This window comes from Mytilus trossulus, chromosome 4 (assembly GCF_036588685.1).
Source record: "Mytilus trossulus isolate FHL-02 chromosome 4, PNRI_Mtr1.1.1.hap1, whole genome shotgun sequence".
In the NCBI taxonomy this organism is placed as follows: domain Eukaryota; kingdom Metazoa; phylum Mollusca; class Bivalvia; order Mytilida; family Mytilidae; genus Mytilus; species Mytilus trossulus.
The window spans coordinates 5,000,074-5,016,004 of record NC_086376.1 but is presented as its reverse complement, the minus strand read 5'-3'; the positions used below and the strand labels follow the sequence as shown (position 1 = coordinate 5,016,004).

General features: G+C 34.2%; 1 protein-coding gene across 1 annotated transcript in view; it reads right to left on the bottom strand.

The window, feature by feature from the left end:
- Nucleotides 1-5,914: 5,914 nt before the first annotated feature.
- Nucleotides 5,915-15,931, bottom strand: part of LOC134714528 (U3 small nucleolar RNA-associated protein 15 homolog) — a 49,560-nt gene continuing 39,543 nt past the window's right edge. The window contains exons 7-13 of the mRNA XM_063575834.1: nt 15,216-15,351; nt 11,022-11,106; nt 8,832-8,981; nt 8,173-8,268; nt 7,439-7,572; nt 6,886-6,944; nt 5,915-6,159 (exon numbers count right to left, since the gene is read on the bottom strand). Of these exons, the coding sequence (XP_063431904.1) occupies nt 5,939-6,159; nt 6,886-6,944; nt 7,439-7,572; nt 8,173-8,268; nt 8,832-8,981; nt 11,022-11,106; nt 15,216-15,351 (881 nt within the window). The 3' untranslated portion in view covers nt 5,915-5,938. The remainder of the gene's footprint in view (nt 6,160-6,885; nt 6,945-7,438; nt 7,573-8,172; nt 8,269-8,831; nt 8,982-11,021; nt 11,107-15,215; nt 15,352-15,931) is intronic.

The window sequence follows — 15,931 nt, the reverse complement described above, 5'->3', positions numbered from 1 at the left end:
ATATCAGAAGTATAGTATAAATTGATATAATAAAGCATCATCGCTATACTTTACGGAAATGTAAATGGCTTAAAAAGTATAAAAAGAGCGGAAAATTCAATGTAACTAATTTCAATCCTATATGCGGATAAATATATCTCCCTCCTTTAGTTGCACTCTATAAATATAATGTTTTATGAAATCCATATATATGACCAATTAAAGTATTAAATGTGTGCTTGATGAGGCATTAAAATAGATAAGAAAATCCAAAGTGTTAATATTATGTACTCTTTCAACCAGTGCAGTGACTCTTGACAGGGTATACAAGTACAGTCTAGCGTGGGGGACTTCATTACTCCTAAAGATGATATCAGCAAAATCACCAAAACTCGCAAGGTGTAATCATTGATAGATTTTAAAACCTGATAAAATGAAATGTAGAAAATATGAGAATATCAGATGTCAAAGAAACTGGTCATATAAACACCCGTAATCAGTTCTCAAAAACAAATAAACAAGTAAACGGCAGGTAAAGAAATGCATGTCGAGATAAAAATCTAATCTTAAATGATTGAATGTGAAGACAGTCAAAAATATTAAATTTTCCAAGATCATATAATATGTAATGTCAAAATTAATTTGTTAGAATTTTTTCTTCTTCATGAGACAACCTTTTGTCGTTTGTTTATTTGTTAAATATTTGTTTTTCGTTCCTTTATTGTACATAAATTAGGCCGTTAGTTTTCTCGTGTGAATTGTTTTACATTGTAATTTCTGGGCTATTGATAGCTGACTATGCAGCATGGGCTTTTCTCATTGTTGAAGGCCGTACGGTGACCTATAGTTGTTAATTTCTATGTCATTTGGTCTCTTGTGGGAAGTTGTCTTATTGGCAATCATACCACATCTTCTTTTTTTATAATATTAAAATAGAAGTAACACTAAGATGCATTCCAATGGGGACTAACTGTGCACCACTTATTGCGGACCTCTTTTTGTATTGTTATGAGTTACAATTTATGACAAAAATAAGCAAAGACCCCAAACTCCCCGGCAGTTCCAGTTCCGATCCGCATACGGGCCCGAATACTACTCTACACTAATTATTTTTTAAGAACTTTGATACAATGAAATGCATATGGCTGCATCACAAATTTTTGTAATACAAATCCATTGGTTTTTGTTGTTTGCTTCACTTCCAGTGGCAAATATTTCACGAACAATAGGTCCAAATGTAGTATTGTAAAGTGGGTCAATCGGGATGAAGGGAATCATTTTGACTGGCCAACAAAGATAAAATAGCAGTTTTTGGATAAAGGATGATATTTGACCTTGTTACAGTCTTTCTACGGTAATAGATGACCCTAACTAGCCTACGATGGTTAATTTTACTATTTTGGCTTTCAAGTTTTTTCACGAACTGAGTCTTATTTGGAAGTATGATTTAACTTTCCTATACTAGTGTCTTGTGGCTGGTATCTCTTAGTCAACATGTATAGGTTATGTATGTAAGTTATGTCTCCACCAGTCAGTCACATATTCCATAAAATATATTACTCATAGAAAGCCAGCTTTGCTTAACGGACTGCTTTGCAGGTGCAGTCAGTTTGTTTAGTTGTAGCTGGCAATATCACCTATGCGCCAAGGTTTATATTTAGAACTTCCACTTGAACAGATAAATAATTCCAAAAGCATAATAGAATAGATAATAGAAACGGAAATGTGTCAAATAGACAGCACCCAACGAAAGAGCAGAAAACAGCTGAAGACCTTCAATAAGACTTTCAACCCAGCGGGAAAATCCTGCACCGGGAGGCTGGCTATAACTGGACCCTGAACAATACAGCATACTAGTGAATTTTACATCACAGACGAATTGTTGTTTCACCCTTATTTATGGGCTACAGTTCCATCTATGTCAAATCTGCACGCACAATGGACCCAAATCATTGTATGTACTTTATCATGAGAAATGTTTGGGGCATACTACTAGTATCTAAATAGTGTGCTTGGCAAAAGTGAAAAAAAGTTTCTTTAATCCCTTCTTAATTTTAAGATAGATTTAAACAGAAATATTATTCCTGTCAAAATTTCTTCCCAATATGTTATATATAAATGTTTCTAATTCTACAATTCTTAATTCAATCTTTTATAAGTTTCTATAAGCCATATTGTTTGGAAAACTTATATAATTTAGGTGTGAAATAATTGAATTTTACCCTTTGTTCTAATTGCACAATCTTGATCTTGAAACTTGTAAAAGTTAATTTTGTTAAAATTCCAAAAAAAAACAGTTGTCTATTCCAGAGTTTCCTTAGTCCAAAAAGAAAACAAAATCCTGTTCAAAAATAATAATTCATTGATCTTGTATAGATTACAATATTCATCTGATTAATTATGGAATTAATAAACAGCAACAACATGGTAGTATGAATGGAAAAAATAGTTTTGGGGAAGGGGATATATGTTTGTGTCTGGTGTTTTTGTACTGTTTATCAAGCTTAGTATATAGTTATAATCGGTTGTGGTGAGTCATGTACCAGTCAGGTCACTCTGATCACCGGCTGTGGTGAGTCATGTACCAGTCAGGTCACTCTGATCACCGGCTGTGGTGAGTCATGTACCAGTCAGGTCACTCTGATCATCGGCTGTGGTGAGTCATGTACCAGTCAGGTCACTCTGATCATCGGCTGTGGTGAGTCATGTACCAGTCAGGTCACTCTGGTGAGTCATGTACCAGTCAAGTCACTCTGATCATCGGCTGTGGTGAGTCATGTACCAGTCAGGTCACTCTGATCATCGGTTGTGGTGAGTCATGTACCAGTCAGGTCACTCTGATCATCGACTGTGGTGAGTCATGTACCAGTAGGGTCACTCTGGTCATCGGCTGTGGTGAGTCATGTACCAGTCAGGTCACTGATCATCGGCTGTGGTGAGTCATGTACCAGTCAGGTCACTCTGATCATCGGCTGTGGTGAGTCATGTACCAGTCAGGTCACTCTGATTATCGGCTGTGGTGAGTCATGTACCAGTCAGGTCACTCTGATCATCGGCTATGGTGAGTCATGTACCAGTCAAGTCACTCTGATCATCGGCTGTGGTGAGTCATGTACCAGTCAGGTCATTCTGATCATCGGCTGTGGTGAGTCATCTACCAGTCAGGTCACTCTGGTCATCGGCTGTGGTGAGTCATGTACCAGTCAGGTCACTCTGATCATCGGCTGTGGTGAGTCATGTACCAGTCAGGTCACTCTGATCATCGGCTGTGGTGAGTCATGTTCCAGTCAGGTCACTCTGGTCATCGGCTGTGGTGAGTCATGTACCAGTCAGGTCACTCTGATCATCGGCTGTGGTGAGTCATCTACCAGTCAGGTCACTCTGATCATCGGCTGTGGTGAGTCATGTACCAGTCAGGTCACTCTGATCATCGGCTGTGGTGATTCATGAACCAGTCAGGTCACTCTGATCATCGGCTGTGGTGAGTCATGTACCAGTCAGGTCACTCTGATCATCGGCTGTGGTGAGTCATCTACCAGTCAGGTCACTCTGATCATCGGCTGTGGTGAGTCATCTACCAGTCAGGTCACTCTGATCATCGGCTGTAGTGAGTCATGTACCAGTCAGGTCACTCTGATCATCGGCTGTGGTGAGTCATGTACCAGTCAGGTCACTCTGGTCATCGGCTGTGGTGAGTCATGTACCAGTCAGGTCACTCTGATCATCGGCTGTGGTGAGTCATGTACCAGTCAGGTCACTCTGATCATCGGCTGTGGTGAGTCATGTACCAGTCAGGTCACTCTGATCATCGGCTGTGGTGAGTCATGTACCAGTCAGGTCATTCTGATCATCGGCTGTGGTGAGTCATGTACCAGTCAGGTCACTCTGCTCATCGGCTGTGGTGAGTCATGTACCAGTCAGGTCACTCTGATCATCGGCTGTGGTGAGTCATGTACCAGTCAGGTCACTCTGATCATCGGCTGTGGTGAGTCATGTACCAGTCAGGTCACTCTGCTCATCGGCTGTGGTGAGTCATGTACCAGTCAGGTCACTCTGGTCATCGGCTGTGGTGAGTCATGTACCAGTCAGGTCACTCTGATCACCGGCTGTGGTGAGTCATGTACCAGTCAGGTCATTCTGATCATCGGCTGTGGTGAGTCATGTACCAGTCAGGTCACTGATCATCGGCTGTGGTGAGTCATGTACCAGTCAGGTCACTCTGATTATCGGCTGTGGTGAGTCATGTACCAGTCAGGTCACTCTGATCATCAGCTGTGGTGAGTCATGTACCAGTCAAGTCACTCTGATCATCGGCTGTGGTGAGTCATGTACCAGTCAGGTCACTCTGATCATCGGCTGTGGTGAGTCATGTACCAGTCAGGTCACTCTGATCATCGGCTGTGGTGAGTCATGTACCAGTCAGGTCACTCTGATCATCGGCTGTGGTGAGTCATGTACCAGTCAGGTCACTCTGATCATCGGCTGTGGTGAGTCATGTACCAGTCAGGTCACTCTGATCTTGCTGTTAACAGTTATCTTTATCAATAATGACTTTGTCCCATTAATTTCAGAGAAGATTTTTGTAAAAATATACAAAAATTTACGAAAAAAATTACTTTAAAGGGCAATTACTCCTGAAGGGATGGATCAATAGACAATTTTGATCATTTAACTTATTTGTAGCTTTTACTTTGCTTAACAATTTTGCTGTGTGCAGTTTATCTCTGTCTATTATAATGTTCAAGATAATAACCAAAAACTGCAAAATTTTCTTACAATTACCAATTCAGGGGCAGCAACCCAACAACAGATTGTCTGATGTGTCTGAAAATTTCAGCACACACATATCTTCACCTGATGAAGATTTTTACCCATTGTAAGATTTTCTCTAAATGCTTTAGTTTCATAGACATAAGCCAAAAACTGCATTTTACCCCCAGAAGAAGATTTCTGTAAAAGTAAACGGACGACCACGATAGCTGACGGACGCCAAGTGATGAGAAAAGCTCACAAGGCCCTATTGGGCCAGGTTAGCTCAAAAGTAAACCATTATAGGTCAAAGTATGGCCTTCAACACATAGCCTTGGCCCATACTGAACAGCAAGTTATAAAGGGACAAAAAAAACTAGTGTAAAACCATGCAAACAGGAAAACCAAAGGTCTAATCTATATAAAAAGCAACATATAAACCACATCAACAACCAATTGCAGTGGGTTTAAAAGTTTTAACAAGTGAGAGGTTTACCTAGCTATAAAACTAGATTTGATCCCCAGAGACCAAACCAGTGGATATAAGTAATTATCCTCACATGATGATTGTGTCCAAATTTCAGAAAGCCTCAAGATTTGTTACAGTATGATTTTTTTGTGGATAGTCATTTTTAGTAAGCCTATATAAGTATTCAGGAAGTGGATAAAAGTTTTACTATCAGCCTCTAATCCCAATACACTAAATATTATCATGAAAAGATCAGGATAGCTTTTTTGGTTTGTCGCAATATCATTTCTTGTAACCACAAATATTGAAATAATTTGGCAGCACAAATGGAGTTTTCAATGAAAACCAACTGGCTTGATTCAATCACAACATTATAACTTGATTTTGTATGAAAATAGTTGAAGGTATGTAAATTCTAAAATTATTTCTAGGTTTATATTAATGGGAATTGTGTGAATAAATGATAATGGTAATAATATGAACTCGCATTTAGATATCTGTAACATAAAGCTGTATTCAGATTTTTCTGAAATTGCAATACATTTTGTGAAACCATCTCACAATATTAATTTAATCAATTTTCAAAATTTGCCATTTTAAATGCAAGCAATAATTTTTGGATTTACAGTATCATTGTTTATAAGCAAACAGTTGATATAGACATTAAGTGATAGCACCCTTGAGCCATGAAGGCTTTAAGCAAACATTAAGTACAACACTTTTTTTTCATATTTATTTTTATCAGGAAGTCTGTGCTCCTACAGAAGGAGTCAAAACATCTAAAGAATTTGAATTTAATTGTTTGTTCTGTTTGGTTGATACAGCAGCAAATAACATGTCCATTGTTCCCATGGTTTCCATTAACTGTTTCATATATTCTACTTCCTGTTTGACAGTAGTACGTAACTTTTGTAACAGAGAATCAACTTCAGCACATTGTCCTATATGAGAATTATACATATCTACAATAAAACAAAAATAAAGTTATTAAGATAAGTGTTATTTGAAGACTTTATTTGCAATTCTTATTGTAATCTATATCCATACTCTAGTATGGTCTATTCTAGTATCAGCAATTTGAGTTACTTTCAAATAATCTAGAAGAACATGGACTAGTCATCTTAGATTCCTCTGCTTATAGAAACATTCTGTAATGATAAGTGCCAAAACCAAAATTCAAATATCTAAATCAAAGAATAGTTTAACAACCATAATAGACAACAACCCCACAAAACAGATGCTTCAGATGAGTAAGCAGTTAATATAGATATGCTGCTTGACTGCTCCAGATCGTAAGGTTAAACTATGCCCCATTCACTCTATCATTTTATATGTGCAGTGGACCGTGAAAATGGAATACAAACTCTAATTTGGCATTAAAATTAGAAAGATCATATAATAGGGAACATGTGTACTAAGTTTCAAGTTGATTGGACTTTAACTTCATCGAAAACTACCTCGACCAAAAACGTTAACCTGAAGCAGGACATACAGACAAACGAACAGACGAATGCACACACAGACCAGAAAACATAATGCCCATAATGGGGCATAAAATTGGGTTTAAAAAATATTGTTCTATTATTTAATAGCACTGTCAAAACACAAAAAGTTAATACTAAAATATTTTGTACACCTTTTTAATTTTTGATGGGGTAAAACTGTTATTTATAAAAATGTTGTCTTACCTAGAAGTACACCTGCTACATCTGTCAATGTTGAGGTAAATCTGGGGTTACTTATATTTCTACAAAAAGCAAAAAAAATAGGTTACACATTTGATAAAAAAATTATATCTGTACATCAACTAATTTCATATACTGAAATTCAGAAATTATTGCAATGTCTTCTTAATCAGAATGATGCGACTGGGAGAGTATTGCAATACTAACCTTACACTTTTTTCCAAATACATAAATCTGTATAAGGATTTTCCAGAAATTGCAATTTTTAATCTTGCAATTTTGTCCAATTTTCATAAATACCAATAATAAATGCAAGCAATAATTTCTGAATTTAAGAATTGCAAATACTTTCCAATTCATTATTTTATCATTAAACTAGAGGCCCAAAAGACCTTCTTTTGCTCTATTGTATTTAATGTCTGTCAAAATGGCAAATCTGTAATAAAAAAAAATTTGTTTAAACCTCCTTAATTAGAGCTTTGATTGGTCTATTACACAAGGTTACTTTAACAAACACTATATACCTATGCATAAAGTTTCTATGACAATTTCTTACCTTTGTATAAACCTTATTATAAAGCCTAACGATGTGTTATCCCTTGCAGCAAGGGCAGGTTTTAAACCTTCACGCCTTATCAATTCTTGTATAATACTGACTGTTACTTCTGGTTCTTTAGTTCTAACATGTATCTATAAATACAAATAGACACACAAAAATGAGTAACAATTTGTATGGTCTGATAAAAGAAGCTTGATCTCCATAGGCATTTTTTTTCAGGATTTCATATCTTCACAATTTTGTGTATTCCCTTTGATGTCATAACTAGCAGCATATTGAAATTAGAACTTCAACAAAATAGATTTTTTTATTTAGTACCAAGGATTGACGAAAAATATTTTTTTCCTGGATTTTATTACACTGGTTTTACTTTGTACTTTTTTGTTTGTTTTTATTGTATACCCATAATTCCATGAAAATGGGTATCACATTAAGTTATAATATACCCATAGTTTATTCCTAGTTCTATTGCCAGGAGTTTAAAAAAGTTGAAAATAAAATGAAAAATGATATTAGTTATGCATTGTTATTTCAAGTCAGGAGCTTGTTGTTCATTGGTTGTCATTGATTCATGTTTGATATATATGTTTTATATCAAGGACTAAACAGTATGTGTTTTTCTCATTGTTGAAAGCTGTATACTTGCTTACATTCACTTCATTTGAATTATGGTGGACAGTTGTCTCCTTAGCAATCATACCACATCTTATTTTTATATACAATCCACTTACTGCAGCATCCAAAGCTTTACTGTATTCAAATTTTCTAAAGAATTTATCATATTTCTGTATCTTTTCTTTCTTTTTGTGCTCATATATTTGATCTTCCTGCAAGTATATTAACCAAAAATGCATAGATATTTGATAATATATTTTTCCTCACAGTTCTAAACATGTAAATTTTTTCGTTGATAATTCATACAAAACTAGCAAGTATAGTATGTTAGTCTTGTATTATTTTAATTTTAAGTTTCTTGTGTACAATTTGGAAATTAGTATGGCGTTCATTATCACTGAACTAGAGTTGTTTAGGGGCCAGCTGAAGGACGACTCCGGGTGCAGGAATTTCTCGTTACATTGAAGCTTCTGTTGTTGTTTTTTCTATGGTCGGGTTGTTTTCTCTTTGATACATTCCCCATTTCCATTCTCAATTTTATATCTAAACTGCATTAAAAATAAAATACAAAACACAAAAAATTCTAAAATTTAGCGAAGTACTTAAAACAAATGACTACCAGTAATAACAGCATTGCTATAACAAAACCAAATTTCTGTTATGTTCACTGACACTGTCTTACTGACCATCTAGATCTTGTTCAACAAATTTATTCTTCACATTAATGGTTTTGGTAAAAAGCTGTTTACATGTTACAATAATATCTAAAGTATACCGATGAAGGAGTGTAATTCTGTCCTTTCAGGAAAAACTTGTAAGATGCTGGTCTCTTTTTCTTTCTAACATTTTTGTCTTCATCTGACTTTCTCCTTTGCATGGACAGCAAACCCTCTGCTGTACCTACTACCAACAGATTATCGTCTGCCTGTAAATATAACAACAAATATAACACTGATATGCAGATTGCTGCCTGTCTTTCAATATAACATAGGTATGCAGAGATTGTTGCCTGCCACTAAATATAACAACAAATATAACACTGCTATGAAAAGATTGTTGCCTGCCTTTCAATATAACATAGGTATGCAGAGATTGTTGCCTGCCACTAAATATAACAACAAATATAACACTGATATATATATAAGAGATTGCCTGCCAGTAAAAACAACAAAACATTAATATGAAGGGATTTTCTGTCATCTGCCTGTAAATACAACAACAAACAACATTTATATTCCAAGATTGTTGTCTGCCTTTGAATACAACAAATATATATACATGTACTACTAAATGAAGAGATTGATTTTATAGAGCCACATCTCCTTCAAAACCATACAAAAATTGAGATAATACACCAATTCGGAGACTGTTATCAATTTGAGTCTTGTAAGCTCTGCTCATGCTCATGTTTCAACACTTGGCCAATTGTATTGCAATTTTTGGGCATCTTCTTGTAACATTAATATCATGAGATTGTCATCTGCTTGTACATACAACAAATATTTCATAACTGTATTAATATCGCAGTATTGAAATATTTACAATTAATAGTAAAAGTCATTAATAGTTGTATAAGGCAGATGTGCACCACCAAATTATTTTTCTTTTCTGTTCTCATAATAGTGAGAAATGTAAAAAATATATTCAAGAGTGGGAAACATATGTTTACTGCATAAATGTGAATACAAACAAAAACTATCTTATGAAAGCAATCAAAAATAGATATAACCCTCGTTCCTAAATATAATGAACAATATGAACCTTCAATATGCCTGAAATTCAAACATCAAAGTTTATACAACATAGAAATTATTGATCATTTAAATTCTACTCAACTGATGTACAAGTGCCACTCTCAAGTTTTCTTTTATCGTCAGATGAAATATTTGAAATATGGAGTACAATTGAACATATAAACTAATAAGAAGATACTGACAATCATAGTTTAATGGGAACTGTTACTGCTAATGATAATGACAGGTGTCTCTCCCACCACTTCTTCCTAATATTAATGGATTGCTTTCCGGTTTTTACAAAGTATTTTCGTAAACTTTCAACTTAACTCATGTTCCTTATTTGTATCAAACATCCCACATGATGTACCATCAGAGAGATATTCCATGTTAATGCCTACGAATGAAATGTAATTAATATTTCCCACGCTAATTTAGCTCTCTGACTCTTGTAAAGTCAAAGACGAGAACTTCAATCCTTGAAAAAACTACACCAATTGTTTAATGATATCATTCTAAGTTACATCATTTCCATTAATCTATCACCTTTGATTAAATGCAGTAATATTTAATATGCAGCAAAAAAACTTATTTTCCCACGATTTATTGACATACTTTCAAAGTACCCCTAAAATTACTCAAAAGTGATTTGAAGATGGGAACATGACAGTTAATATAAAAGAAGGAAATATGGTATGATTGCCAATGACACAACTATCCAACAAAGTCCTAATGATGTAGAATGAAGCAACTTTTAGTCACCATACAGCCTTCAATAATGAGCCAAAGTCAAGCAGTATAGTCAGCTATAAGATGTCATAACATGCCAAAACAAAACAAAACCAACAACTGGATTAATGACAAATAAAAAACAAACATGACAAACAGAAAGGTTAACTGACATCAACCACTAAATCACAAGCTCCTTACTTGAGATAGATGAATATAGAATGTGTCCTCTTTGACTCATTATATCTTTTAAAATCTAATATAGTTACCACAAATGTAATGGAAAATCACTTAAATTAAAAAAAAAAATTAGACAAAAGATGTAACTTTCATTACCGTGCGATTGCTGTCTTATTGACATAATAATTACAAATCTTTTGTTCATTAAACTAAAATGACCAGGGAATATAAGATCATCAAGGATTAATGATTTGCATAGCCACAACAATTAAACAAAGGAAGACTATAATCATTATAATATATCATGTCCAAGAAGTACTTACAGGTACCCCAACACTGAGTACAGATCCTGGAACATCTAATGTATGTACAACTTGGTAAGTACTGACATCATATATCTTTAAGTGTCTGAAAAGAAAAATGGGAATATTCATTGTTTTCTGATCATGGCAGGAAGGAACAGAGAATTCTGAGATTAAGAATGTGTGTGTGCTGCAAAATGACAAAGTTCTTAAGTTTTATTGCTGTATATGAAATCTTGGTCTGATTTATTGAAGAGAAGATTTATTGAAGAAAGTTATAAAAATTTGAGTAATAAGTGGAGCTTCTGTTGCATTGAGGTAATGTGTGTACCTTATCCATGGTGAGAGGATTTATTAAAAGTTGCAAATCTTGTCTGATCCATGATTTTCTTTTTCAACAATAAAATATGTTTTAAAATAAAACTGGTCTTATCAATTTTAAAGTTATCAAGATCTATTATAATAATTGTTTGAATAAACATTTTGGGGACTCTTCTCAGATTTACATTGTGTTTTCATGAGACATTGCATCTGTCAAAGTATAATAAAAAGCTTTCAATAGAATGTATATTAAAAGGACCAGCTGGGGGAAAAAATATGAACTTGCTTGTGACATTCTACAGTAATATATCAATACTTTATTGCATTTCATTTGAGAAAATTACTACAGGTACAAGTACGTTCAATTACTGTGTACTACATGCTCTCTGTTTAATCGGTTACTTGTTAATTGAATGATTAATAATTGTATTATAAGATCCACGCCCTTATTATTTTATTACAGTACATATTAATATTCCACATCTATATGCATCGCCAGAATGTTATATAAAATGACAAACAATCCATCTCACTTTCCAACACGTCTAACATTACGATTCTTCTCATTCCGTAAAAATTTTATATTTCATGTCCTGCCTCTAATTGGCTGATATTTTTTTTGCAAACATCAGTTTTCATTCGTTTTTATTATGAATTACATAAAGCATGAGCATTCCCTGGCTGACATGTGCACGCTGGTTGACTCTGTGTGTGACGTAACCTGCACTACATAAGATCCTTCTTAAGAACTTCTTTAATACGGCTGCATTATGACATTTATTAGATACAAAACATTTCTAATGTTGATTTCATTAAATAATTAGAAACAGAATAAGATTTTTACATGCAAACAAAAACATCATGATAAAATGCTGAGACCACCTTCCAAGCAGAATTAATGTCTATGGAAGCTACCTGATTCTACGAGGGGATGAAGTATTAAACAATTGTCCATAAAAATAAATAAAGTTATGACATGCTCAAAATGTTTTCCATCAAGGCAATCATAAGCTTAACGAGTTCCTCCATTGCATTACACAAGTGTTTAAATTGAATTTACTTGTTCAATAAATTCCTCTTCATTATAAAAAAATAATTATGACTGGCATAAATCTGCTTATTAATTATAAAAAAAAGTATATCCTATATATAAATACTAATTATACAAGTTTTTGTTCATAACAATATTTCAAAATTTATAGAGTTTTCTTAATGGGAACTTTATCTAGTCAAAACCCAATCATATTCATATTGTGAACAATCGTTAAAAAATGTTTTAAATGCCTAAATCATAATGTTTGATCGTAAATACTATTACAGGATCTTCAAAATGCTGATGCAGCTATACAGACAAAAATGCATATTAAACATATTTTACAAATATTTGCTCATCTAAGACACATAATATTTGGGTTTGATCATGGAAGTAGTAATACTTTGAAAATAGTGGCTCATATAAAAATGAGCTTATGACAATTACCTGGCAGTCCTGATTTTAGGGGTTTTGATGAAATTCCTCATATACAAGTAACCTGTAGAAATTGGAACCTCTAGGAGACAATATGATTTAATTGTACTGATAAAGAACAGTTATTTCCAGTGATCTTATAAAAACTTTTACATATATAGTTCAAAACTTTTAAAAGAAAACTTTATTTAATTTCAATCCTGGCAGCTGTATTCAATGGCAAATTTATAAACAAGAGTGTGTCCCCAGTACAAGGATGCTCAATCCACACTTTCATTTTCTAGGTTCAGTGGACTGTAAAAATGCGGGAAAATCTCTAAATTTGGCATTTAAATTAGAAAATCATATCATAGGAAACATGTGTAATAAGTTTCAAGTTGATTGGACTTCAACTTCATCAAAAACTTCCACGACCATAAACTACAACCAAAACTTTAACCTGAAGCAGGATGAACAGATGAACCAATGAATGAATGAACAGACAAACGCACAGACCAGAAAACATAATGCCCATAAAAAGAGTTCATAATGTGAACTGTTTCAAGCTTATGTAACAATAGCTTCCATGGTAATCTATCTTCATTAAAAACTTAAATCTTAATTGGGGGGATGCATAGACCAAAAAACATAATGACCGCTTCCCCTTTCTAATCCAGGCAGGGTATAAGTGTCAGACCACCAATTACTTCCTCCAATTTAGAACGTATATAAAAGTAGCCCTACTCTTAAACAAAATAGTGCGTTTGATGTTCTTGTTTACTTAATTTACTAACCAACAAAAATTGCAGAAATGAAACTTTTGGTGAATGAAAAATATATCTAGGCCATTTTGAGCCAAAATTTACTTGATAATGAGCTTGCATTAAAAATTGAGGAGTAATGCGCTCCATACTATACTAATTTAAGATTTCCAGAAAACTAGGGGTTATTTTTGGAGAACCTCTGTTCGAAGGTCAGTTATTTTGTTAGAAGGCTTTAAAGCTATGGTGAAAATTGGAATGTAGAAAGCTGACAAATGTACAATTTAGGATATACCTGGTTTCTATGAAGTTAAGCTTAAGGTAAAATATTCAGAAGCTGTGAAAATTGCAAAATTTGGTTGAACAGATAGGGATTTTTAATTGGTGGGCCGACACATATACTACACTTGCCCACTTTAAACCCTACCTGTCTATAGATCCAGAGATTAATCGTTGATAGTTTTTACAGAATGCCAGTGTTGTGATAGTTTTATGATGGTGACATTACACACTCCATACCCTACCTGTCTATAGATCCAGAGATTAATCGTTGATAGTTTTTACAGAATGCCAGTGTTGTGATAGTTTTATGATGGTGACATTACACACTCTATACCCTACCTGTCTATAGATCCAGAGATCAATCGTTGATAGTTTTTACAGAATGCCAGTGTTGTGATAGTTTTATGATGGTGACATTACACACTCCATACCCTACCTGTCTATAGATCCAGAGATTAATCTTTGATAGTTTTTACAGAATGCCAGTGTTGTGATAGTTTTATGATGGTGACATTACACACTCTATACCCTACCTGTCTATAGATCCAGAGATCAATCGTTGATAGTTTTTACAGAATGCCAATGTTGTGATAGTTTTATGATGGTGACATTACACACTCCATACCCTACCTGTCTATAGATCCAGAGATTAATCTTTGATAGTTTTTACAGAATGCCAGTGTTGTGATAGTTTTATGATGGTGACATCTCACACTTTATACCCTACCTGTCTATAGATCCAGAGATTAATTGTGATAGTTTTTACAGAATGCCAGTGTTGTGATAGTTTTATGATGGTGACATCCCACACTCTATACCCTACCTGTCTATAGATCCAGAGATCAATCTTTGATAGTTTTTACAGAATGCCAGTGTTGTGATAGTTTTATGATGGTGACATTACACACTCCATACCCTACCTGTCTATAGATCCAGAGATCAATCTTTGATAGTTTTTACTGAATGCCAATGTTGTGATAGTTTTATGATGGTGACATCTCACACTTTATACCCTACCTGTCTATAGATCCAGAGATTAATTGTGATAGTTTTTACAGAATGCCAGTGTTGTGATAGTTTTATGATGGTGACATCCCACACTCTATACCCTACCTGTCTATAGATCCAGAGATTAATCGTTGATAGTTTTTACAGAATGCCAGTGTTGTGATAGTTTTATGATGGTGACATCCCACACTCTATACCCTACCTGTCTATAGATCCAGAGATCAATCGTTGATAGTTTCTACAGAATGCCAATGTTGTGATAGTTTTATGATGGTGACATCCCACACTTAATACCCTACCTGTCTATAGATCCAGAGATCAATCTTTGATAGTTTTTACAGAATGCCAGTGTTGTGATAGTTTTATGATGGTGACATCCCACACTCTATACCTTACCTGTCTATAGATCCAGAGATCAATCGTTGATAGTTTTTACAGAATGCCAGTGTTGTGATAGTTTTATGATGGTGACAGAGTGTGGTCAATAATCTCCCTCCAGCTAAAGCATCCCATACTTTTATCACATTTCCTCCTGCAATGAAAAAATAATTCTTCTTTTAAAATTGGTAAAACATAACTTTGACAAGCCTGTAACTACAACATATACTAAAACTGCATTCTGGGTAATATATATGCTATACTGAAATAACTTTTTTGTACCTATTTTCTGATGAGGCAGTCACTACATTTAAAGACCACAACCATCAGAGAGAAAAAATATATGTAAATACAACTGACCAGTCCAGAAATGGCACTAATATATTGGAAGGCCATAACTTTTGACCTTCATACTCATTTTTAAGAATGCCAAGGCTGTACAACACTATGAAAGAAAGTTGAATTTCTTACTTGGTCCATTGTGATGACAACATTATAAGTTTACATCAAACCGTTGACTATTATTCTAGAATTGATGAAAGCATATATATTATGAACAAAATATTTAAGACGGTTAAACGTTGACAGTGCATAAAGAGCATTTGAAAATTTTTGTTGTTTGGACACCTTACAAAACTGATTCTGTTGGTTTTTTTTCTTGAAAATGAGAAACAAGGATAAAACCAAACCTAGCTAACGTCAAATTTTCAACTTCATTTAAATTATATCATTTC